The sequence below is a fragment of the Microtus pennsylvanicus genome, chromosome 11 (genome assembly GCF_037038515.1).
Source record: "Microtus pennsylvanicus isolate mMicPen1 chromosome 11, mMicPen1.hap1, whole genome shotgun sequence".
Taxonomy (NCBI): domain Eukaryota; kingdom Metazoa; phylum Chordata; class Mammalia; order Rodentia; family Cricetidae; genus Microtus; species Microtus pennsylvanicus.
This window is the reverse complement of record NC_134589.1, coordinates 2,542,515-2,568,319: the sequence shown is the minus strand read 5'-3', so window position 1 is coordinate 2,568,319 and position 25,805 is coordinate 2,542,515. Positions and strand designations below refer to the sequence as shown.

The following is a 25,805-nucleotide window of genomic DNA, read 5'->3' as shown; positions in this document are numbered from 1 at the left end:
CCTGTAATCTACATCCAAGGGCGTTATACATGCTAACAGCCCTCTCCCAGTGATCCCTCCCAGGGTGTTAGACATGCTTAGCTAGCATTCTCCCAGTGATTTATCCCAGGGCTTTGTACATTCTAAAGGCTTTCTATCAGTGATCCATCCCAGCCTGTTAGACATGCTAACAGCATGCTACCAGTGATCTACACCCCGTGGCATTATACATGCTAACAGCCCGCTCCCAGTGATCCCTCCCGGGTGTTATACACGCTACCAGCACACTAACAGCCCCGGCTGCACAGGCAAACCTTGTCCTAGCTGATAGAGTGGGCTGATCACCTGGGCTTTCCTCCTCGGGCTGCTCCCCAGACATTTCTGCCTTTTAAGGGAGGCTAGACCTCAGGGATTTGGAACTCGCCCACATGGGGTGTCATTGTCCCCACAGACTGGCATCAGTATGACGACATAATCTGCATGAAGCCTCCTGGGATGATCCAGAAATTTTTTGATTCCTTCACTGATGGCTCGAGAAAGGAGCTGGTGAGAGGGAAGAAGATTGCCGCTGCGGTCATGCTGGACCGCATCTGCAGTGTCCTCCATCCCTGGAGTGATATCAACCTGCAGAGCTTCATGACCCAGTTCCTGCAATTTTACTCCGTGGTCCGAGTGCCTATGGTCCATGAAGGACGGGCTAGGCGGCCGTGGTCCAGTCTGCAATACGAAGAGAAAGAGGTACCCATTCCAACTGTCACCAGCAGCTCTGGAGTAGACAGGCAGTGTCCCTTGACCAGCTAGAGGCTAGGTGACCCCTGGACTCAGTGGGCCAAGTACGGATGGCGGCAGGAGGACCTCACGCCATCTTTCTGAAAGGTTCCTCTGTGCCCTACCCTCAGCATGGTCCTGTGCTCTCCCAGAAGGGGTGGGCTCCTCGTTACACCTTACACTGGTGTGGCTGTCCCTAGGATGCCTCCTCCTGTACCTTCACCCTGAAGGGCTGGGGACTGAGCATCTGTGTGCTTCAGTGGTGAAGCCCAGGAGAGAGGCAAGTGAAGCCCTCCCTGGCACTGGTTCCTTGGTCCCTGCCACGGTGCCCCAGTCCCTGGCACAGTGCCCAGCTGCTGAATGTCCCCTGCAGAGCTCACACATCTTTCCCTCCTGGTACCAGGTGAAGGCGCACCTGTGGGAGCATGTGAAAACCCTGGTGGCACCGTTCCTGGAAGGGAAGAGCAGGGACTCTCTGCCTGCCGACTTCCCTGTGAGGACTGGACTGAAGTTGGGCCTGACCGTCCTTTTCATGGTGGAAGAAGTTGACTTTGTTGTCCTTAAAAATGACCTGGACACGCTGTGCTACCTCCTCACCCCGAGTGTTGGCTCACCAGAAGCTCTTCACAGTGACCTGAGCCCCATCCTCAGCAAACTTCAAAAGTATTTCCTCTTCATTTCTCTTTTATGTGTACAGGTGTTTCACATGCACATATGTTTGTATATCGTGTGCATGCCTGGTGCCTACGGAGGCCAGAGGTGTTAGAGACAGGTGTGAGCCAACCTGTGGCTACCGCAAACAGGGGCTCTTCAGGAGCATCTCTCCAGCCTCCGCACCATTTCTGTTTTGTGTTTGTTTGTTTATTTTATGACAGTTTCACTACGTAGCCCAGGCTGCCCAGACTCGTGAGATTTCTGCCCTCAGCTTGCCGAGTGCTAGATTTGGGGTATGAGCCCCACACTAGCCCATGGAGCTGAGGGTGGAGGTGCCTGTCTGTGGGCCCTGGTATGTGGCAGGCCAATGTGGGAGAATCCTGTGAGCCCATGAATTTGAAGCCAAACTGGGCATCTTGTAAAGGAACACGCAGAGTGCTTCTGCACACGTGTCTCAGCATCTGTGGAAGCCCCAGGGATGTGTTCCCTCCAGCTCTGCCTGTGCCACACAGATTAGAAAGTGTGTTCTCACTATAGGGTCACAGTGAGTTTGGAGGTGACCTCTTTGCACCCAGTGACCTTGCCTTGTGGCTGGTGTGGTTTAGACTTTTGAGCAGCTCTTACTGGACACTGGCCTTTTGGCTTGATGTTTTAGACACCCAAATGATTGATTCAGTTTGTGAAGATACTCCTCAGCTGTGTGGTGTAGACGGAGATGACTCTGGCGGGAATCTGCTGTGGGGATTCATGAGGGTCCGCAGGGTGGGGCTGGGATTCCATATCTTTATTGTGACCCATCTCCTTGTGTGGACCCTGTCCAGCCACGCAGAGTTCCCTATTCTCTGCAGACGGTGGTCATGGACCACTGGGCCACCTTCCCCTCACTGACACCTCCGTTCCCTTCTAGATGGCGTGAATCCTTGGTAAAGCTATGCTGCAGGTGCATAGCCGAGGGTGTGAACAACTGGCTGGGCATCTTACCCATCCTGCACTACTGCATGCAACTGTCCCCACCCAGGAGGGTCTCTAAGAGCCAGTCCGAGGACACCTGGGCAGGCCTTGAAGGAATCTGCTTCGCACAGTTTCGGGAGAAAGCACCCACTAGGTGAGTTGAATAGCCGCACTTATGATGCCAATTCCAGACCCTGAGGCGGTTGACTCTGGGCAGCCAGTCCCCTGCTCTCATTGGAGTTATTTCTGCTTTTTTTTTACTAGGGGCTTCGATAACCGTGCTTCTAACTCTGCCTAATTCTTTCGTGTGAATACGTGTAGCTCGGAGGGTAGCCTCCAGTACTCGTCCTTCCCTCCGGGTCTCTGCTCTTCTTTTCTGACTATGTATGCCCAGATGACCGGCACATTAATTTTGGGTTATTTTCCTGTCTGGTCTGAATGTCCCATGTCCTCACAGGACCGCTGGGGTCACACATGCTGCTACAATGTGTCTTTTGCACGTGTCTGAGCTCAGGTCCTCATGTGCACAGGAAGCAGTTTTACACAAGCCATCTCCCCGTCCTCACCTAGCCCAGGTAACTCCAACAGACAGCGCTGCTAGAGAGAAGGCTCTGTTGCCGGCCTAAGTAGACCAATACTGGGAACGTATTTCCACACAGGGCCTCCCCTCTGATAAGAAAGTCTTACCAGAAGTTCTGTAGAAAACTTAGATTATAGGCGTGAAATCAGTACTTTTCCTTTTTTCTTTCCTTTCTTCCTTCCTTCTCCCACCTCCTCCCTCTCCTCCTTCCCCTATTTCCTCCCTCTCCTCCATTCTTCACTTACTCCCTCTCCTCCTCCCCCTACTTCCTCTTCTCCATCTCCCTTCCTCTCATTGCCTCCCTTCCCCTCATACTGGAGAGGGAACCCAGGGCCTGAGCAAGTGTTCTCCCCCGGACCTCTACCCAGGTGCGTGTGTGCCATGGGAACAGGCACATTTCAGCATCACGGTGCACTGTATTGTAACCCATCACGGTGCACTGTATTGTAACCCACGGTGCACTGCATTGTAACCCATCACAGTGCACTGCATTGTAACCCACGGTGCACTGTATTGTAACCCATCACAGTGCACCGCATTGTAACCCATGGTGCACTGCATTGTAACCCATCACAGTGCACTGCATTGTAACCCACGGTGCACTGTATTGTAACCCATCACGGTGCACTGCATTGTAACCCACGGTGCACTGCATTGTAACCCATCACAGTGCACTGCATTGTAACCCACGGTGCACTGCATTGTAACCCATCACAGTGCACTGCAAGGTAACCCATCACGATGCACTGCATTGTAACCCATCACAGTGCACTGCACTGTAACCCATGGTGCACTGCATTGTAACCCACGGTGCACTGCATTGTAACCCACGGTGCACTGCATTGTAACCCATCACAGTGCACTGCATTGTAACCCATCACGGTGCACTGCATTGTAACCCATCACGGTGCACTGCATTGTAACCCATCACAGTGCACTGCATTGTAACCCACGGTGCACTGCATTGTAACCCACGGTGCACTGCATTGTAACCCATCACAGTGCACTGCATTGTAACCCACGGTGCACTGCATTGTAACCCACGGTGCACTGCATTGTAACCCATCACAGTGCACTGCAATGTAACCCATCACGGTGCACTGCATTGTAACCCATCACAGTGCACTGCACTGTAACCCACGGTGCACTGCATTGTAACCCATCACGGTGCACTGCATTGTAACCCATCACAGTGCACTGCAATGTAACCCATCACGGTGCACTGCATTGTAACCCATCACAGTGCACTGCACTGTAACCCACGGTGCACTGCATTGTAACCCATCACGGTGCACTGTATTGTAACCCATCACGGTGCACTGCATTGTAACCCACGGTGCACTGCATTGTAACCCATCACGGTGCACTGTATTGTAACCCATCACAGTGCACTGCATTGTAACCCATCACGGTGCACTGCATTGTAACCCACGGTGCACTGCATTGTAACCCATCACGGTGCACTGCATTGTAACCCATCACGGTGCACTGCATTGTAACCCATCACGGTGCACTGCATTGTAACCCATCACAGTGCACTGCATTGTAACCCATCACAGTGCACTGCATTGTAACCCATCACGGTGCACTGTATTGTAACCCATGGTGCACTGCATTGTAACCCACGGTGCACTGCATTGTAACCCATCACAGTGCACTGCATTGTAACCCACGGTGCATTGCATTGTAACCCACGAGGCACTGCATTGTAACCCACGGTGCACTGCATTGTAACCCATCACGGTGCACTGCATTGTAACCCATCACAGTGCACTGCATTGTAACCCATCACGGTGCACTGCATTGTAACCCACGGTGCACTGCATTGTAACCCATCACGGTGCACTGCATTGTAACCCATCACGGTGCACTGCATTGTAACCCATCACGGTGCACTGCATTGTAACCCATCACAGTGCACTGCATTGTAACCCATCACAGTGCACTGCATTGTAACCCATCACGGTGCACTGTATTGTAACCCATGGTGCACTGCATTGTAACCCACGGTGCACTGCATTGTAACCCATCACAGTGCACTGCATTGTAACCCACGGTGCATTGCATTGTAACCCACGAGGCACTGCATTGTAACCCACGGTGCACTGCATTGTAACCCATCACGGTGCACTGCATTGTAACCCATCACAGTGCACTGCATTGTAACCCATCACGGTGCACTGCATTGTAACCCACGGTGCACTGCATTGTAACCCATCACGGTGCACTGTATTGTAACCCATCACGGTGCACTGCATTGTAACCCATCACAGTGCACTGCATTGTAACCCATCATGGTGCACTGCATTGTAACCCATGGTGCACTGCATTGTAACCCATCACAGTGCACTGCAATGTAACCCACGGTGCACTGCATTGTAACCCATCACGGTGCACTGCATTGTAACCCATCACGGTGCACTGCATTGTAACCCATCACAGTGCACTGCATTGTAACCCATGGTGCACTGTATTGTAACCCATGGTGCACTGCATTGTAACCCACGGTGCACTGCATTGTAACCCATCACGGTGCACTGCATTGTAACCCATCACGGTGCACTGCATTGTAACCCATCACAGTGCACTGCATTGTAACCCACGGTGCACTGCATTGTAACCCATGGTGCACTGCATTGTAACCCATCACGGTGCACTGCATTGTAACCCATCACGGGGCACTGCATTGTAACCCACGGTGCACTGCATTGTAACCCACGGTGCACTGCATTGTAACCCATCACAGTGCACTGCATTGTAACCCATCACGGGGCACTGCATTGTAACCCATCGCGGTGCACTGCATTGTAACCCACGGTGCACTGCATTGTAACCCATCACGGTGCACTGCATTGTAACCCACGGTGCACTGCATTGTAACCCATCATGGGGCACTGCATTGTAACCCACGGTGCACTGCATTGTAACCCACGGTGCACTGCATTGTAACCCATCACGGGGCACTGCATTGTAACCCATCATGGGGCACTGCATTTTAACCCACCACGGTGCACTGCATTGTAACCCATATTGCAGAGTCTATTGCGATGGTTCATTTCCCCTCTGCTGTTATCAGACCACCTCGCTGCATCAGGGGAGGCATTTCAGTCCAATAGGACTTTATTGTTCCTCCAGGAAAGGCTCATTCCTCAATGCTGGTGGTGGCAGGGAGGATTTCCAAGGCTAGAGTTTGATCCAAGGTTTGAGGAAAACTGTCAGCTAGTCGGGGCCAGCAGGAAATCCCTACCTGTAACCTGCAAGAGTCTCATGAATTGAGTGAACAGATTCTTAGGGAAACCCTTGTGTGGTCAGGGTTGTAGGTAGCTCAGAGAGTGACAAGCAGCACCTGTCCTCTGTGGGAGTTGACCATTGAACATACTGGAAAGTAGCACCATGGTCAGGCTTGGAGCAAGTCTTGTGTGCCCTGCCGTGATGCGCAGGTGGGCCTAGAGGAGGCTGCTATCGTTCTGAGAACTTTAGGAAGAAGAGTGGTGTGTGTGCTGGGGGGTGTCATGGTGAACCCTGGCCTCTGGAGGGGCAGGTGTGGGGTCTAGGAGTCTCAGGACGACAGGAAGACAGAAGTGAGGACTGTGCGCATCCTACAGTGTGGGGGACAGTGAAGAGGGGGCAGTTGAGAGCTAAGACAGCTGCTGGATGAGACCCCACTGCAGGCTGGGCACAGAAACAGGGATGAGCCGATCTCTCTGGGACCTCAGATCTCAGCTTCTGCCAACTGAAGCCCTACAAAATTTTCAATTCCACCCAGCTCTGCCACTGCTCTCAGTGTGGGATGAAGGGGAGCCCCTCGGGGTCTGGAGGGAAAAGTCCAGCAGCCACCCCGCCCTTGCAATCCCTCCCTGCCCTCGCTGTCATTCCATTCCTGACCAACTTTTGTTTCCCATGGGCGATCACAAACCTCAAATCAGATTGTGCAGCTCCTGCTTCTGTCCCCTCCACGTCAGTTCTGACTGCTGCAGCCTCACCACACCTGTGCTGTCTCCTCAGGAGCGGGGTTCTCCAGTTCATGCAGTCTAAGATGGCCCTGCTGCAGGTGGATGACTTCCTCTTCCGCTCCTGGTTCAGCCTGGTCCCGCTGGAAAGCTTGACTTCCTACTTGGAAAACTCGACAGAATACTTGAGTCTTGTGCCTGCCCGCATCCTGGATTGTTTTCAAGGGGTTTCATACCGGCTTCGAGGGCTGGGGAGGATCTCTGACCAAAACCTAGAGGTGTGTTGTGGGAACCAGACCAGCAAGTGGTGTCTGTGCAAGAACAGTTTAACGCTAAGATGCTGGGAGTGACCTGTGGGACAGGGCTCACTTCATGTGTGGGTCTCACCCTCAGGGCCATGAGCAATGAGGGGGTGAGGAAGGACTGAGAGTGAGAGAGAGATTTATCTAGAGGTGGGGAGGTTTATCTAGCCAGGTGTGATGAGGCTTTTTTAGACAGACGTGGTGACATTTCCTACACAGGCAAAGGCTGATTGGCCTACGTCTACTCTACTTCAGTAAATAGAACTTGGGAAAGTCAATAGCTTTTCTCAGTTCTATTTTAAGTGTTTAACAGTTGTGCTGGGCAGAACTTCAAGGCAGTTAGGGTGTGAGGTTGTTCCATAGCTGCTGTCTTCCATCCTTCCTACACGGCTTTAGATATAGAGACTTGTGGATGTTGGCCTGGGAAGATGATCATTTGGTAAACTGCTTGCCAACAAGCATAAGGATCTGAGTTCAATCCCCGGAACCACCAAGAAATGCAGGTCACTGTGGCCTGCCCTTTACTCCCCAGGGGGAGTAGCGAAGGGCAGATCATCACGAGCCAGCCTAGTCCAATTGTGATCTCCAAGCCAATGAGAGACACTGCCTCAAAACAGGGTAAACAGCTCCCTATAAGAGCACAGTCTCCACACATGTGTGCATGTGGTCATGCTCAGAAGACAGCAGTGGGAATTCTGTGCCATGAATTTAATCATGAGAAGCTATTCTTCCCAAGAGCAGCCGTGTTGATGGAAGGAAAGACGAAGCCAGTGCTCGTGTGCTCACAGGGAAAGACGAAGCCAGTGCTCGTGTGCTCACAGGGAAAGACGAAGCCAGTGCTCGTGTGCTCACAGGGAAAGACGAAGCCAGTGCTCGTGTGCACACAGGGAAAGACGAAGCCAGTGCTCGTGTGCACACAGGGAAAGACGAAGCCAGTGCTTGTGTGCTCACAGGGAAAGACGAAGCCAGTGCTCGTGTGCACACAGGGAAAGACGAAGCCAGTGCTTGTGTGCTCACAGGGAAAGACGAAGCCAGTGCTCGTGTGCACACAGGGAAAGACGAAGCCAGTGTTTGTGTGCACACAGGGAAAGACGAAGCCAGTGCTCGTGTGCACACAGGGAAAGACGAAGCCAGTGCTTGTGTGCACAAAGGGAAAGACGAAGCCAGTGCTTGTGTGCTCACAGGGAAAGACGAAGCCAGTGCTCGTGTGCACACAGGGAAAGATGAAGCCAGTGCTTGTGTGCACAAAGGGAAAGACGAAGCCAGTGCTTGTGTGCTCACAGGGAAAGACGAAGCCAGTGCTCGTGTGCACACAGGGAAAGACGAAGCCAGTGCTTGTGTGCTCACAGGGAAAGACGAAGCCAGTGCTCGTGTGCACAAAGGGAAAGACGAAGCCAGTGCTCATGTGCTCACAGGGAAAGACGAAGCCAGTGTTTGTGTGCTCACAGGGAAAGACAAAGCCAGTGCTCGTGTGCTCACAGGCGTTTCTGGCTCACTCACAGCGTGATCACACTTCTTCTATTGTCCTAGGATGTCAAGCGGATCTTTAAAATGCTGATTCACCTTGTGGACATTTATGAGACCACGTAAGTAGGAAGGCCAACGGCAGCCTTGGCTTCCACACAGCTCTGGGCGGCATGGTGGCTGCCCCTGCTGGCCTCAGCTTGCCACACGTGCTGTCTCCGTGGGGAGGTGGAAACTAAGCCATGCTTTCCACGCCATTAGATGACTTGTCCAGCTTCAGGGCTGAGATTTTACCCATGGTCCCTTGCTACATCCCTTCACTGTACCTGTTACATCCGAGTCTGCCTTTAGCAAATCAGATCACAAGACAAATCAAACATATTACTGTTTCCCTGGCTATGACAAGCACCTGACAAAGGCTGCTGGAGAAGGGTCTGTTGTGACTCAGTGTCAGGCACAGTCCATACTGTCGGGGAGCAGAGTCCACACGGGGGGGGTCAGCTCCCTTACTACTTTTTCTTTAGTCTGCAGCTGCCATGAGCTCCAGTCCCAGCAATGTGAGGTGCTGGTCCGACCCCCAGGTCCTCCGACAGTGCAGCATGTGTTTTGACTTGACTGCTGAGCTTTATCCCCAGTCCCAGCTTTTGTCCTTTTGCAGTACTGAGGACTGAACCCAGAGCCTCGGGTGCTAGGCAGTCAGATCTCTACTCACTCCGGCACAAACCCCTCACAGAGGACTTGCTTTTATTTTCCTTTTTACTTTAATCCCCCGCCCTTCTCATTTGTCAATTATTTCAATGATTTCTCCACCTCTCTTTGTGGATAGGATTCTTGGGGAGACCCTGTTACAGACCTTCTTACCTGAGTGTCTGACCCTCCATGAAACTGTCTGCAACATCACAGCCTATGTAAAGGTCTATGAGGTTCCTGCCCTGTCGGCTGAGCTTGTCTGTAAAATGCTTCAACTCAAACCCGCAGGGGTAAGTGAGATTCGCACATCTGAATACACAGTACAGCCTGGGATCCTGTACTGGAGAACCCAGCTTCCTGCAGACAGTACAGCCTGGGATCCTGTACTGGAGGGCATGGGCTTCCTGCAGACAGTGCAGCCTGGGATCCTGTACTGGAGGGCATGGGCTTCCTGCAGACAGTGCAGCCTGGGATGCTGTACTGGAGAACCCAGCTTCTTGCAGACAGTACAGCCTGGGAGAGACTGACATACAGACAAAGACACAGAGACGGCACCATGGGCATGGGTGTGGAAATCAGGACACCTTGTGAGAGTCAGTTCTCTCCTTCCCCCACGTGGGTCCTGGGGATCAAACTCAGGTCATCAGACTCGAGGGTGACCTCAGATTCTGTAATCCCTTTCTCGCATGCCCACAGGCTGCCACAGAGGGGCTGGTTGCTACAGATAATGAAGACTTGCTGACAAACATCTTCCAGGGGGCCCTGAGCACCACAAGAAACTGGCTGTGCAGCGTGTTTAAAAAAAGCATCTTCTATTCCGGTCCAGACACTCTCCGCTTTACCTATCCTGAGGAGATGGCGGTAAGGCTTCCTGGGAGCTGTAAAGCGGCCAAAGGCACATGGGTGTGGACATAAGGGACTGGGAACCATCACTACCGTCCCAAGAGCTGTGACCATGGCCTGAAGCCTAGCCACTGTGCTTCTCCTGTAGAGAAGGGTCTTGTCAATCCGTGGCCATATTGCTGTTCTTCACACTGTCTTGTCTGTTTGAAACTTTTCAGGATAAATATTAGGAGACTCCTTTTTCCAAAGAGTAGTCACACAACTGGGAAGGTGGTGGTGGGCCAAAGTAGGTCGTGTTGCCGACTCACCGCCAGCACAGTTTACCAGTGACATGAAGAGCTGAGAGCCCCACCATTCTTGAGGCTTGTTGCCCTTGCCCTTCACACTGCCATAATGGTCACCCCTTTCTTACTGCTCTTGAGACAAGGTCTTCCTGTGGTGTCCAGGCCAGCCCTGAACTCCTGGACTTCAACAGCCCTCCTGCCTCAGTTTCTCAAATACCTAGGACCTCAGACCTGTAACACCGCACCTGCTTGTCCACCTTATTTGTCCATGCTGTGGCATTAAGTCTTTGCTGACGTCACTTTTTGATTGTGCAGCTGTGGCGACGGCTGGTGGAAATCGACTTCCCCAAGAAGTATGGCTGGAAGGGGTCGCTGCTGGGAGACTTGGAAGGGAGGCTCAAGCAGGTACCTGAGGCCGGGGCACTCTTTCTGGGAGATGAAAGAACATAGAGGAGACCAGGCACCTTACATCCCCAATTGTTATGTATGGTACACTTGAGTGCAAGACTGATAATGGTGGGGAGGCAAGGGGTCAGCCATGAGTTTGGACATGTGTTCTGACTTGGTCTTTGTCTTTTGACTTCAGAAGAATGTCGAACGTCTTGTGTGATGCCCTTAGAAGAACAGGGACAGGATGGGGTCCTGATCCATATATAGGGAAGCACACATGCAGATACCGCTCTGGCCAGTTATGGAAATACCATCAAGGGGAAAAAAACGCGCAGAAAAATGCTCTTTAGTGTTGGGCGATACTTAAGAAATGGCCACACTTAAGAGCTGGCAACACGGAAAGCCAACTTTACATGATAGGAATGCTTTCTATAAAACTGTCAGATAGATGTAAGAAAGCAGAAGAGGAGGAAAATGGCTTATTTTTCAAAAATTACCTGTCCTGCTTTCACTAGCTCCAGTGCTGGTGTTTTGTTTTAGTGTTTTTTGGGTGTGTGTTGTTTTTGCTTATTGTGGGTTTTTGTTATTGTTGTTTTTTCAAGAAAGGATTTCTCTATAGCTTTGGAGCCTATCGTAGAACTTGCTCTGTACACCAGGCTGGCTCCTAACTTAAGAGAGATCTACCTGCCTCTGCCTCTGTCTCCCAAGTGTTGGGATTTTTTTTTTTCAGACTAAAACAAAAGGCTTTTTAATTTTTGAATATTTGTGACAGATTCTCACTCTGTGTCCCAGGCCAGTTCCAAGCTCCCAGCAATCCTCTTGCCTTGGGCTCTCTAGTGCTGGGACCAGAGGCACGAGCCACCATGCCTAGCTACAGAATCTGTTTTCATTAGTTCCTTGGCTAGTGCGGTCCTTGTAGACGTGCTTAGTGCCTGTGCGGAGAAGCTCAGATCACGGGGTGGTGAAGACACCTGGTGTTTCCCTGGCATGTAGTAGTGAGGAACCCCACAGCCTTTATGGCTCCCTCCTTGAGCACACACAGCCCTCACGCCTCCCTCTCTGTCCGCAGGAGCAGCCCCGTTTTCAGATCTCCATCTTCTGCAGCAGTCAGTGGCAGGATCGTGGACTCCATGACAGCGTGGCCAGGAGCTTTGAGAAGTGTGTCATTGAAGCCGTGAGCTCTGCTTGCCAGGTCACTAGCCTTTCCCTGTGGGCTCACAGGGGTTTTCTGATGTGGCCTCCCAAAGGCTGCTGAAGCCTGCTTGTTCTGAGACCCTACAGGGTCTGATCATCCCCCTTTGTGCCCTGAGCCATGTCCTGAGATCCAGAGTTCTCATCTAACTCCTTGAGAAGCAGTGTGGCTTCCTGTTTCCTGGGCAGTTAAATGCCATGCAACGCCACAATTCCTAGGCTAGATGTGGTGGTATACACCCTTAACCCAAGTACTCAAGTACTCGGAAGACAGAAGCTGGTGGGTCTCTGAGTTCAAGACCAGCCTGGTCTATGTAGTGAGTCAGACCAGCCAGGGTTACATGGTGAGAACCTCCCAGCTGCTCACACAGCCTCGCCCAGCATCTCACAGGCTGAGCCCCAGTCACCCCTGTGAGCACTGCTGCTGGCGGGCTTTAGTTTCTGTTCATCTTCCTGTGCTCTGACGGAGACTGAGAAAAAGCCCGCGCTTGGGAGAGGCACACTCAGCGTCCTGCTCCCTCTCGCTTCTGCAGGTTCAGCTCTAGTGAGGCCCTTCTTCCCTCTGCGTCCCTTCTGAGGTAAAGGCCCCTGCTGAGTGGCCTGAGCACTGTGTCAGAGCTCTGCAGGTCACGTGTATGATGAGAGGGCTCAAAACATGTTTTCTCCTATTAACGTTTTATTATGTTAGAGTATTGCGCCCTGTGTGTGTGTGTGTGTGTGAATGTGTGTGAGTGTGTGTGTGTGTGTGTGAGCGTGTGTGTGTGAGTGTATGTGTGTGTGTGTGTGTTGGGCACGGACATGGAGAACAGAGGACATTTTTTTGGGGGGCTCATTTTCTCTTTCCACCACATGGGTCCCAAGAATTGAGTCACTTTGATGGGTTTGGCACTACCCACCTTCACCCACTGTGACATCTCTCTGTCCAGAAATAGCACAATTTCTATGACATATTTTTCCTTTTCTGAAGTGCTGAACATTGAACCAGGACTTTACAGACGCTAGGCAAGCTCTTAGCCACTGATTCACACCCCAGTGCGCATTTTTCTTGTTTTTTTGTTTTTTGAGACAGAGTTGCTATGTGTAGTTTTAGAGCCTCTCCTTGAAGCCCAGTAGACTAGGGTGGCCTTGAACTCACAAAGATCCAACTGCTTCTGTCTCCTCCCTTGCAGAGTGCTGGAATTAAAGGCATGCACCATCACCACCTGGTGCATTTTCCTTGAAGGCTCTGTGAAGCACTTTGAATTGATTTAAAACATTATTGAAAATAAAAACTATAATATAAAAAGTTTGAAATAAAAAAAAAACCCACAAAACCTCTCTGCAATGAAGCAACCCCAAAGACTGTAGAACTCAGTGAACTTGTCTTCAGTCGGAAGGGAATGGGATGGAAAGCTGCTGCTCTTCCCAAGGGAGTGGCTAGCGCAGTCTCAGTATTTTCTGTGTGACGGAGACTGAACTCCTTTCCCAGTGCTAGGATTACTGTTGTGTACACACCAAGATTTCACGATTCTCTTATTTTAAAACAAACTAAAACGACATTATTACATGTTCTTTTTTTATAACTCACTTTCTTTATAGTCTCAGACCAGTGTCCTTCAGGGGCTCTCCTGTCAAGATCTGCAGAAATTTGGTACTCTCTTGTCCGCTGTGATAACCAAGTCCTGGCCTAAGCACAACGGGGAGGCTGTGTCGGACATGGATGGGATCCTCAAATACCTGCTCACGTGGCCAGATGTGAGGCAACTCTTCAAACTGTGTGGTATGTGCTGGCAGCTGTGGGGAGCAGAACAGGACAGAAGAACAGACATCCGGCTGGTCTGTGATGATGCGGGAAGCAGCTAGGATGGTGGGACCAGGACCAGGACAGGCATGGTTGTCTTGACAACTAAAGTCCAAGCTGACTGAGAGCTGCTGTGTCCTAGCTGCTCTGCTGCCATCCTGTGCCTGGCACTGCTCCCGACAGTCTAGGGTCTCAGCCTCCAGGAGAAGGGATGTGAAGTGCAGGGTAGACACCGACGGGCTTTGCTCTGCAGATGCCCAGAGCAGCAAGAATTACAGCTGAGTGGGGAGATGGCCCACGGGTACAGGGCCTGCTGAGTGGGGAGATGGCCCACGGGTACAGGGCCTGCTGAGTGGGGAGATGGCCCAGAGGGGAAAGGCCTGCTGAGTGGGGAGATGGCCCAGAGGGGAAAGGCCTGCTGAGTGGGGAGATGGCCCACGGGTACAGGGCCTGCTGAGTGGGGAGATGGCCCACGGGTACAGGGCCTGCTGAGTGGGGAGATGGCCCACGGGTACAGGGCCTGCTGAGTGGGGAGATGGCCCACGGGTACAGGGCCTGCTGAGTGGGGAGATGGCCCACGGGTACAGGGCCTGCTGAGTGGGGAGATGGCCCACGGGTACAGGGCCTGCTGAGTGGGGAGATGGCCCACGGGTACAGGGCCTGCTGAGTGGGGAGATGGCCCAGAGGGGAAAGGCCTGCTGAGTGGGGAGATGGCCCACGGGTACAGCGCCTGCTGAGTGGGGAGATGGCCCAGAGGGGAAAGGCCTGCTGAGTGGGGAGATGGCCCAGAGGGGAAAGGCCTGCTGAGTGGGGAGATGGCCCACGGGTACAGGGCCTGCTGAGTAGGGAGATGGCCCACGGGTACAGGGCCTGCTGAGTGGGGAGATGGCCCACGGGTACAGGGCCTGCTGAGTGGGGAGATGGCCCAGAGGGGAAAGGCCTGCTGAGTGGGGAGATGGCCCACGGTACAGGGCCTGCTGAGTGGGGAGATGGCCCACGGGTACAGGGCCTGCTGAGTGGGGAGATGGCCCAGAGGGGAAAGGCCTGCTGAGTGGGGAGATGGCCCACGGTACAGGGCCTGCTGAGTGGGGAGATGGCCCACGGGTACAGGGCCTGCTGAGTGGGGAGATGGCCCAGAGGGGAAAGGCCTGCTGAGTGGGGAGATGGCCCACGGGTACAGCGCCTGCTGAGTGGGGAGATGGCCCAGAGGGGAAAGGCCTGCTGAGTGGGGAGATGGCCCAGAGGGGAAAGGCCTGCTGAGTGGGGAGATGGCCCAGAGGGGAAAGGCCTGCTGAGTGGGGAGATGTCCCAGAGGGGTAGGGATGGAGGCAGAGGATACCTGTGGCTTCTTGCTACAAGCCGAGCTTCAGGTTCAGAGAGATTTTGGACTGCCTACATGTGCATGCCCCCATACCATGTGAGCAAGAGTGTGCACGCACACACGCACAAACACACACGAGAGGGAGAACTAGACAGGCTCAGGTGGCCTTCAGAGCAGTCCCTTTGACAGCAGTGCTGACTGACTTACAGAACAGGAAGTCCCAGCTGACCCTCCCAGCACACAGAGAACCGAATGTCTTCCCCTGAAATCTCTCACATGTCTTCTGTGAGCTGCTGTGTTTAGATCTTGGAGCAGGAATGTGCTGGGTTTGAACTAAAAGCCCCGGCGAGTTTAATGCTCACCTAATGCTCACCAGATCTTTTGATAGCCCAAAAGGGAGCCTACAGCTTGTGAGGCGTGAGGCCGAAAGTGTGGAGTGCTGATGTGGACGCCATTTGTATTTTGTGTTTTTTCAATTCATAGGTTTTCTAGAAAAATTCGTCAGCAAACTTGGCTCCCACAGGCTCCTCCAGCAGCCATGCGCTGTTGTTCACATCTGGAATGTGTGTGTCCTTTAACTCGGATGAGCTGTTGAGTGTTGGCACACTAAGTCTCTGGAGTCGTCGGTGCTCTCTAGGCTTCAACACATGCATGACAGCATGTTTGGGGCATCCCAGTGTTGACACAGTGAGCTCACTGCTCTCAGGATCTGAGGCCCTGTGTTTTACTCCCCTGTGGTTTGTTCTCTAGAAGATCCCTTAGCTGGACCCATAAGTGTGGCCTTAGAGACGACTTTCATAGCAGTTTGCATTGGAAGCTCCTCCCTGTCTTTTTATTGCTCAGCCGCTGAGTTCTGATTTCATCACAGAAAACTTCATTTGCAGAACTACCTGGGCATCTTAACCTGTTCACCTGCCGAATAGCATCTCCGTTTGATCCATGTTTTGCTGTTGTTTTTCTGAGACTGAGTCTCTCCATGTGGCCTTGGCTGGTCTATAGCCGGCTGTGTAGACCTGGGTGGCCATGAACTAACACATCCGCTTGTCTCTGCCTCTAGAGTCCTGTGCCACCGTGCCCAGCTGTTTTATGGATTTACATTGATGGATAAGGCTACTTTGTTTTTGATGATACAGACAATCATTCTGTTTTAATACAAATGTAATGAGAGCAGGAGAGAAATTTTCTGGGGGTTACAAGTAAATGTATTGAAAGTCTTTCCATCTAGACTGATGGTCAGTTTACACATACTACCCTACAGCGGGGCATTGTGGCCAGGATGTGCGGAACCTGGAGCCATACTCGAGCATCGGGGATGCCTGGTGGGAATCGAAGGGGTCAGGGGACCCGGGCTCTGAACTATGTGCTCTCCCTCTCATCAGGAAGCAACGAGAAAATCTTAGACAACATCACGGGGGAAGGCAGGCAGCTGATGGCCACGGCTGTGTCTGTGTTCCAAAAGGCTGCAGAGGAACTTGAGGATGGCGCCATGGTGATCGGACAGCTGGAGTTGGTCCTTGAGCACAAGCGTCAGTTTGTTGACATCTGGAACTTAAGTAAGTATGAAGTTGAGATACCGGGCAGCTGAGTAGCGTCCAGAGGGAAGAAACTTGGGTATGGCATTTTGTGGGCAGGGCGTGTTCCTGGGCATTGTACCGCCAGCAGTTCTTGTCAGCACATTGAGAAGCTGTGGTTTATATCTGAGGAGTGTCATGAGCAAGTAGTGGAATGATGGCTGCCAAGTACGTGAATCCACTGTCCTCACAGGCTGGCTGAGCAGGCGTCTTCCTGGTCCCTCCACTGTCCTCACAGGCTGGCTGAGCAGGCGTCTTCCTGGTCCCTCCACTGTCCTCACAGGCTGGCTGAGCAGGACTCTTCCTGGTCCCTCCACTGTCCTCACAGGCTGGCTGAGCAGGACTCTTCCTGGTCCCTCTACTGTCCTCACAGGCTGGCTGAGCAGGACTCTTCCTGGTCCCTCCACTGTCCTCACAGGCTGGCTGAGCAGGCGTCTTCCTGGTCCCTCCACTGTCCTCACAGGCTGGCTAAGCAGGCGTCTTCCTGGTCCCTCGTCCTCGCCCGACTGCAGTGTGTGCAGAGCGAGGCAGCAGAAAGCGCTTACATGGAAGACAAACAGGATTGGTTGAGCGGGTAATTTACTTTTCAGATAGAGTACGGCTGCCACGCCAAGAGGAGGCCTGCGATCTGGAGGACTTGCTGGCCAGGAGAAAGGATGATCTGCTGTTCCTCAAGCGAGAGAATAGACACGTGGAGAGCCTCCTGAGGCAGTTTGGGAGAGTGAAACACCTGGTGGAAGGTGCGCACCCCGGAGTGGGACTGAAGAAGTGTGGGGTCTCAGTGAGGGGCAGAGGAAGTGCAGTGGGATGACGGGGCACAGTAGCAGAGCTGGGGGGGCTTTAAAACATTTTTAAAATTTTCCATGATATGGGGACGTAAGCATATGTATTTGCATGTGCATGTCAAGGCCCAGGGTAGATACTGGGAGTCACTCTTGAGACCTCTTTCACCTTATTAATTTTGTTGTTGTTGTTTATTTTTGAGACAGGGCTTGTCTGGGTAACAGCCCTGGCTGTCCTGGAACTCACTTGTTGACAAGCTGAAAGAGATCCCCCTGCCTCTGTCTCTGCCTCTGCGGTGCTGGGACTAAAGCCCTGGACCACCACCACCCTTTCTCACCTCACTCAGTGAGACAGGTCTCTCACTCAAACCCAGAGCTTGCTGCTGTGTCTAGCCTTGCCAGCCAGTTTGCTCTGGGGATTCTTCCATCCCAGTTTCTCCAGACTAGAAATACAGCCAGGCTGCCTTACCCACCTGACATTTATATGGGTTCCAGTGATCAAAAATTTTTAATCCAAACTCACTTGCCTTTGCCAGAGGGAATCCACATCACCTCTGTATTCCATGCCTGCAAGCATCTCTATTTTATGTCCTAGAACTATCCGCTGACACCCATCACAGGTTGTGACTCTCCTCATTATCACTAGATGGGTGAGCAGCCCTGGGCTCTCCCTTAACCCTGCTGGTGTCATCGGTACCTTTTCCTAAGTACGTTCCCATATATATCCCTGCCCTCTGGCCCTGACTCTGCATCTGGCAGACACAGCTTAGCTACCCTCCTGAGAAAGAGGCAGGCGCTCCCTGTTTGAGCGAGTGCGTGTCTGTCTGCCCTAGTTCCAGTGCACTGCCTGGCTGGGAACAGAGGGACATTGTAAGCCACTGCCCTAGGAACGATGCTGTGCTCCCGGCTGTGTCTCTGCTGCCGCTGGGAAGCCTGGGACAGTCCTGGTTACTGCTTCTCTGTGTGTGACATGTTTACCCTCACTGGATGCTCTGTAGGTCAGGCTACCCTCAGATTCACAGAGATCCATCTGCCTCTGTCTCCTGAATTCTAGAATGAAAAGTATGTGTCTGGGCTGTTTCAGATTTAGAGATAAAATTCCTATTTTATAATTTGTTGGGCTTTAGAAGGGAGTGAGAGAGAGTAGGTGCCTGTGTCCCAACTGACCCTTTACCCAGAGTTTACAGTGTTTTTCTCTTTGAGAAAACTGACAACAAAACCAAGGTGGGAGGGAGGAAAGATGTGCATGTTCTACAGAGAATGAACCAAGTGGCTGTATATGAGTTTCTTAGAGAAGCGACCAGGGAACGGGCTAAGGCTGTGTCGGTAGTCGAGCCTCTGTCTAATGCTGCAAGGCGGTAGGCTCTGTCCCCAGTGAACAAACAGCTCTAGTTCTGCCCATCCTGGGGCATGTCCACAATCCCATACATTAGGGTGCTGAGGCAGGGGGATAATTAGCTGAAGGCCAGCCCGGCTACATATTCAGACCTTCTTTCCCTTACTGAGAAAGAGAAGTGATGCCAGGCAGTGGTGGCGAGAGGCTGAGGCAGGTGGATCTCTGAGTTCAAGGCCAGTCTGGTCTTCAGGGTGAGTTCTAAGACAGCCAGGGTGACACAGAGAAACCTGTCTCAAAAAGCGAGAATGGGTGTGTGTGATCAAAGAGAAATTATATGCTACTATCATCGGAGGCTTTACATCCAACCTTTCATTTCTGTTTCCGTAGTGGAGTTTGGATATATTGAGGCAATACACTCTCAAGACCTCAGCAATAAGAGACTCAATGAAGCATTGATAAACCTCCCTCACTCGTCTCCACACAAAAGGAAGACTCATTACTCCCTGAGCCCTGAGATCCGAGAAATTGCAAGCAAGATAGACTCCCTGAAAGACAGCCACATCTTCCAATTCTTCTGGCAAGAGACAGCAGAGGCACTTAGTTCTCTGACTCAGGACCCCAGAAATTTGAAATTATCGCTCTCAGAAGCCTGTGAACGCCTGTACCACCCCTGCTATGAGAAATTCTACATACTCTATGAGAAACTCAAGTCAGGAGAGATCACCTTTGTTGAAGTTGACAACATCTTCAGGGACTTTGTAGATAAATATGGTGACCTGACTGTTGACCTAAACTTCATGTGCACTGTGGAACCCCAAGAGCAAAAAGGTTGGATCCCAGAGCGTGTGGCGCAGATCAAGGAATACCATAGCCTAAACCAGGCTGTCAGCTCTGCCAAGGTCATCTTTCAGCTCCGAAGCACTTTGGGCGTGACCGGTGACTTCAGTGTTCTTGACAAGTTGTTAAAATTCGTAAGTTGTTTGCTGGCTCTCCTGAGGGGCGAGGACCAAGCTGAAAAATCTTGACAGCCAGGGTTTCTTTCTGTCCTGTGGTGGCGTGGGTGTCGGTGATGGTGATGGTGGTGATGATGGTGATGGTGATGGTGATGGTGGTGGTGGTGGTGATGGTGACGGTGATGGTGGTGGTGGTGGTGGTGATGGTGACGGTGATGGTGGTGGTGGTGGTGGTGGTGAGGGTGATGGTGGTGGTGATGGTGATGGTGGTGGTGGTGGTGGTGATGGTGGTGTCGGTGATGGTGATGGTGGTGATGATGGTGATGGTGATGGTGATGGTGGCGGTGACGGTGATGGTGATGGTGGTGATGATGGTGATGGTGGTGATGATGGTGATGGTGACGGTGATGGTGGTGGTGATGGTGACGGTGATGGTGGTGGTGGTGGTGATGGTGGTGATGATGGTGATGGTGACGGTGACGGTGGTGGTGATGGTGACGGTGATGGTGGAGCAGATGGACGGGGTGGGTGATGGTGATGGTGGAGCAGAAGGTATGGAAAGCTTTCTTCCTGACTAACGTGGGAACTCCTGAGCTAGTGCGTTTCAGGCCATTCATTAGAGGATCAGCAGTTCAACAAGAGGAGGCCACAGTCTTCTTTTTTATTACCATGGAGATTATAAATACTCATTTCTCGCTTTTTCAACTGTCCTTTCTCTGTCAAACTTATGGCCTCTTTTGCCATGTTCTTTTCTTTTCTTTTTTTTTTTTTTGGTTGTTTGTTTTTTTTTTTTTTTTGGTTTTTCGAGACAGGGTTTCTCTGCGGCTTTGGAACCTGTCCTGGAACTAGCTCTGTAGATCAGGCTAGTCTCGAACTCACAGAGATCCGCCTGCCTCTGCCTCCCGAGTGCTGGGATTAAAGGCGTGCGCCACCACCGCCTGGCTTTTTCCATGTTCTTTAACAACAATGGCTCTGATCATGGAAGGAAGGACAGACAGCTGTCCCAGTTGTAACTGCACCAGCTCTGGGCAGCAGCAAGTGACACATCACCCCTGGCAGAGCTGAGATGGGACATTTTTAGTTTCCATTTTGAGACAGTTTTTCTGTGTCCTGGCTGTTGCTATGTAGACCAGGCTGCCTTGAACTCACAGAAGAGATTCACTTGTCTCTGCCTCCAATTTCTGAAATAAGGTTTGCACCGCCACAGTCGCCTTTCGGCCTGTTGCTGGACCAGTAAAATAGATGTATGTAGAGAGAGCGATCTGGTTGTGCTAGGGAGAGGCACAGATTTCAAAGCCCATGTAATCTTTGCTGTAAAATGGGAAGTGTGGAACAAGCAAGGATGTGGAGGAACAAGGGCTGCTTTGACCATGGAGGAGAGGGTCCTGTTGTTCTCCATTAAATGAGTCTTAGTCTTGCTCTATGGGGTGGCTACCTGAAAACTAGGCTTGGCCAACCAGAACCAGTGCATGCTAAACTTTATCTTCCAGGCCGATTCCTTCGAGGACTTTCGCCATGAGGAGCTGAAACAGATCAGCCCAGAGTTCATCCGGGCCAAGAAGCTGCTCCAAGACATCAGTGAGCCACGACGCCGCTGCCTGGAGGAACTCTCTCGGCAGAAGGAACTTGTGGACTGGCTGCATGAGGCCCTGGAAGGTATGGCCGGCCCCTTAGGCTTGCCAGGGTCCTACAGGTGGCACCTATGGTTCTCTACGAGGCTCTGATACTTAAGGAAATATATCCCCTGGGTCGCCTGCTGTACAAAGGCCAGGAAAGTTTCTCCTTGACTTCTCTAGGCAAAGGGGCAGTGGCTGTCTCATTCACTGGGGTTTATTTCACTCAGACAATGTCCCTCAGGCTCTTGTGTAGAAACTTTCCTTTGTCATTTCCTGCATGGTATGACTGCTGGCTGGGAATAGCTGAAGGTCATTCAAAATTTTATTTTCATTTTTTATCAATTATTTGGTTTGTAATGTTTTCTTCATGTACGTATGTGTGCCAAATAAGTGCCTGTTGCCTCTGTAGATTTAAAGAGGGTGCCATGTCCTCTAGAACTGAAATTAAAATAGGTTGAAAGCCACAAGGTAGGTTTTGGAAAAGAAACCTGGATCCCTTATAAGACCAATAATTGCTCTTAACCACTGAGTCAACTCGCCAGTCTTTTTATTTATTTTGTTTTTATTTGATGTGTATGGGTGTTTTGTCCTGCATGTGTGTCTGTGCTTCCTCATATCCCTGGTACCCAGAAGGCCAAAGAAGCTGTCAGATTCCTTGGAGCTGGAGTTTCAGATGGTTCTGGGTTGCCATGTGGGTGCTAGGACTTGAAACCAGGTCCTCTGGAAGAGCAGGTGCTGCTCTTCACCATGAGCCATCTCTCCGGCTTCCCCTCCCCACTTAACCCTTTCTTCCAGAAGACAGGACTTGCACAGAGAGATCATGAAGGTTTTCCATGTGTACCTTTTGAGTGGGCAGGAGCCTATGGAGGGTTGTCGCAGTTTCTCTCATTGTCAGCGTCTTCTTTTCCAGCAGAGCCCAGGTCTCTACGTTTGTGTGGTTTAAGTGATGTGGTGTAGTAGATTCAAGCCTAGCATAATGCCTGGGACACTGTTGTCTGATAAAGGGTAGCTATCAGTCAATAGATTCGCTATTATGTTCCATGTTCTTAGCAAAAGCAGAAAGTGGGCCAAATAAGACATTACCTTGGTGCTCAATTATAGCTTCACTTAGGATTTCTGCCCCAAACTCAGCAAGGTCACGTGCTGACCTCCCCTCTTTCCTCTCAAGACATCAATGAACTCAAGGTGTTTGTGGACCTGGCCTCCATCTCAGCGGGGGAGAACGACATCGAGGTGGACCGGGTGGCCTGTTTCCATGACGCCGTGCAGGGCTACGCCTCGCTGCTGTACAAGATGGACTCGAGCACAGATTTCTATGGGTTTGTGTATCATCTGCAGGAGCTCTGGAGGGCCCTGGACAATGACCAGCACCTGCCCAGTAAGCTGGTGAGTCGACTCGGGATCCAGTGCAGATATGTTGAGTGACAAGGCCTTGATGAACAAGACAGAGCACAGGGACAAAGCGTGGGTGTGGGGCAGGGTGCGGGGCAACTGTACCCCAGCAAGAGCAGAGGTGGGGGCGACAAGAAAATGGCTTCTCACTCCAGCCTGTTGCCTGCTTCTGTCCCAATAGCAAGATTCTGCCAGAAATTTGGAGTGGCTGAAGACAGTGAAGGAAAGCCACGGGTCTGTGGAGCTCTCGTCTCTGTCCCTGGCCACAGCAATCAACAACAGGGGCATCTATGTTATTAGGGCACCCAAAGGTGGTCAGAAGGTGAGCGCCCAATCCTGGCACAGTTTTGCATGGCCCTGTGGTCTTACTATAAACTCACGGACTCTGCACCAGAAACTAACTTTCTAATGTGTGCTGCCTCCCAGATTTCCCCAGACACCGTCCTATCCCTCCTCCTCCCAGAGAACCATGGTGCCCAGCAAGGGCTGCGCAGCTACTCCACAGAAGAGCTGAGGGAGCTGTTAAATAAGCTCATGCTCATGTCTGGGAAGAGAGACCACAGCAGCAGCGCAGAGGTGGACAAGTTCTCAGAGGTGAACATTTGGGTTTGTGCCGCTGCCCCACTGGGTGGCTCTGGCCTCAAGCTGGCCCAGGTGCTTTCCTTACTGAGCTGTAGAAATGTCTGGATTGACACAGAGCTTTGCTCTGATACCCAGAGGGTGGTGCTGATGGCTCTTTATCTGAAGCAGGGCAGACCCAAGAGCTACAGGTCCTCTTCAAGAGCCTCAGGAGGAGCTGTCATGAGCTGTGGAGATGAGGTGACCGCCCGACAGTTCTAGAAAGAAACTATCGGGGCTGGAGAGATGGCTCAGTGGTTAAGAGCACTGACTGCTCTTCCAGAGGTCCTGAGTTCAATTCCCAGTAACCACATAGTGGCTCATAACCTCTCTGTAATGAGATCTGGCCTTCTGGCCTGCAGGCAGGGTACTGTATACATAAATAAATAAATCTTTAAAAAAAAAAGAAAGAAAGAAACCATCAGTTTGCTTCCTGTGTGAACTGGCAACTCTGTTGTGCGGCTGTTGAGGTGGAGGGATCTTGAGTTTGAGCCCGGCCTGGGAACATGAGACCCTGCTTTTACACACATAGTCACGACACACACACACGCATACAAGTGTGCACAGTCCATACATTTTCTTTCCTTGGACATGGTGGCACACACCTTTAATCCCAGTGCTCAGGAGGCAGAGATGGGGATAGGGCCAATCTGGTTCCATAGGGAACTCAAGGACAATCAGAGCTAAATAGTGAGAGTTGCCTTAAAAAAATAAAAAAAAATAAAAAAAAAAGGAAAGAAAGAAAGGGAGGCCTCTTATTCAGCTGACCATGTAATTATGGAAGGAAGAGCTGTGTGTGATGGATATTAGGAAGATTTTTGTGAAAATTGTGCTCCAGTGAGACAGTGACCTGAGTCTAAGATCTTGGAGCTGTAAGCTGCAGGTTTAATAGGTTAGTGTGTGTGCTAGTGTGTAGGTTAGCGTGTGGGTATGTGTATGTAGGTTAGTGTGTGGGTGTGTATGTTAGTATGTGGGCAGGTGTGTGTAGATGAGTGTGTCTTCCCTGCAGCCCTGTGCTATGCCTTGACCTCATGGCTCCCTTCCCCCAGGTCTTCAGCAGCATGCAGAGGCTTGTGCATGCCTTCATAAACCTGCACTGCGCGGGAAACATGCTGTTCAGGTCTTGGACTGCTGAGGTCTACTGCTGCCCCATGTCGGACATCTCCATCCGCATGGACTTTGGCTTGGAGCTGGTGAGCCAGTTGGCAGAGAGTGGTGATGTCATCGAGCTCCTGGGAGCCCTCTGCAGGCAGATGGAGGACTTCCTAGACGACTGGAAAATAGTAGTTGCCCAGAAGAGAGCCAAACACTTTTACCTCAACTTCTACACAGCTGAGCAGCTGGTCTACCTGAGCAGCGAGCTCAGGAAACCCAGACCCAGCGAAGCTGCCCTCATGATGCTGTCCTTCATCACAGGCGAATGCACCGTCCACGACATCTTAGATGTCACCAGTTCCTGTGAAAGCGATGCTACCAGACACTGCCTGAGGGAGGTGGTGGAAAAGCTGCCTCGGCAGCTACTTTCTGAGTCCAGCTTAATGGGCAAGCTTCGGGTTATCATGGAGCAATCTACAGAGTGCATGAGTGCCTTCCTGCCCAACTGTCTGGACCTGGATGCCCTGGGTAGATGCCTGGCTCAGCTGGCCACACTGCGTGACTGTCCTGTGGAGCGGCCACTCCCCAAAGGCCTGCAGGTTGGCCAGCCTAACCTGGTGTTGTGTGGCCACTCTGAGGTGTTGCTGGCCGCACTGGCCATCTATATGCAGGCCCCCGGGCAGCCTCTGCCCACCTTTGATGAGGTGTTGGTCTGCACCCCGGGGACCACAGTCGAGGAGGTGGAGCTATTCCTACGACGCTGCCTCACGCTGGGCTCCCAGGAGCACAAGCTCTACAGCTTGCTGTTCGCGGACCAGCTGAGCTATGAAGTGGGCTGCCGGGCCGAGGAGCTCTTCCAGAGCCTATGCGCACAGCGCCACCGTGAAGACTACCAGTTGGTGATGATCTGTGATGCTGCCCGGGAGCACTGCTACCTCCCCTCCACCTTCAGCCAGCACAAAGTCCCCCTGGTGCCCCAGGCCCCACTGCCGGACATCCAGGCCTACCTGGAGAACCATTATCAGGTCCCGAAGCAGACCCTGTCGGCAGCGGCTGTATTCAGAGACCGGATGTGTGTCGGGATCGTGACCTCTGAAAGAGCTGGTGTTGGTAATGAAAGAGCCTGGGGGTGGAGAGGGCCCCTCTACCAGACACTGCCCAATGACGCTTCCTTTTCCGGCAGGGACACTGAGATGAAGCCCTTCTTCAGGGGTCTGCTCCTCCTTAGCTGTAGACCAGTTTCCCTTCTCGCCTAGTTGTGAAAACTGGCAATTCCTGAGAGCCCATTCCCTCTG

The 25,805-nt window shown here is 51.9% G+C and overlaps 1 protein-coding gene across 1 annotated transcript in view; it reads left to right on the top strand.

The window, feature by feature from the left end:
- The window catches only part of Rnf213 (ring finger protein 213), a 97,190-nt gene that overhangs the window by 23,129 nt on the left and 48,256 nt on the right, over window positions 1–25,805 (top strand). Inside the window, exons 9-26 of the mRNA XM_075989899.1 lie at window positions 431–717; window positions 1,151–1,410; window positions 2,309–2,506; window positions 6,938–7,160; window positions 8,715–8,770; window positions 9,475–9,628; window positions 10,035–10,199; window positions 10,781–10,870; window positions 11,925–12,047; window positions 13,625–13,805; window positions 16,527–16,700; window positions 17,309–17,458; window positions 19,224–19,807; window positions 21,280–21,445; window positions 22,574–22,791; window positions 22,979–23,119; window positions 23,224–23,391; window positions 24,465–25,620. Coding sequence (XP_075846014.1) covers window positions 431–717; window positions 1,151–1,410; window positions 2,309–2,506; window positions 6,938–7,160; window positions 8,715–8,770; window positions 9,475–9,628; window positions 10,035–10,199; window positions 10,781–10,870; window positions 11,925–12,047; window positions 13,625–13,805; window positions 16,527–16,700; window positions 17,309–17,458; window positions 19,224–19,807; window positions 21,280–21,445; window positions 22,574–22,791; window positions 22,979–23,119; window positions 23,224–23,391; window positions 24,465–25,620 — 4,494 coding nt within the window. The remainder of the gene's footprint in view (window positions 1–430; window positions 718–1,150; window positions 1,411–2,308; window positions 2,507–6,937; window positions 7,161–8,714; window positions 8,771–9,474; window positions 9,629–10,034; window positions 10,200–10,780; window positions 10,871–11,924; window positions 12,048–13,624; window positions 13,806–16,526; window positions 16,701–17,308; window positions 17,459–19,223; window positions 19,808–21,279; window positions 21,446–22,573; window positions 22,792–22,978; window positions 23,120–23,223; window positions 23,392–24,464; window positions 25,621–25,805) is intronic.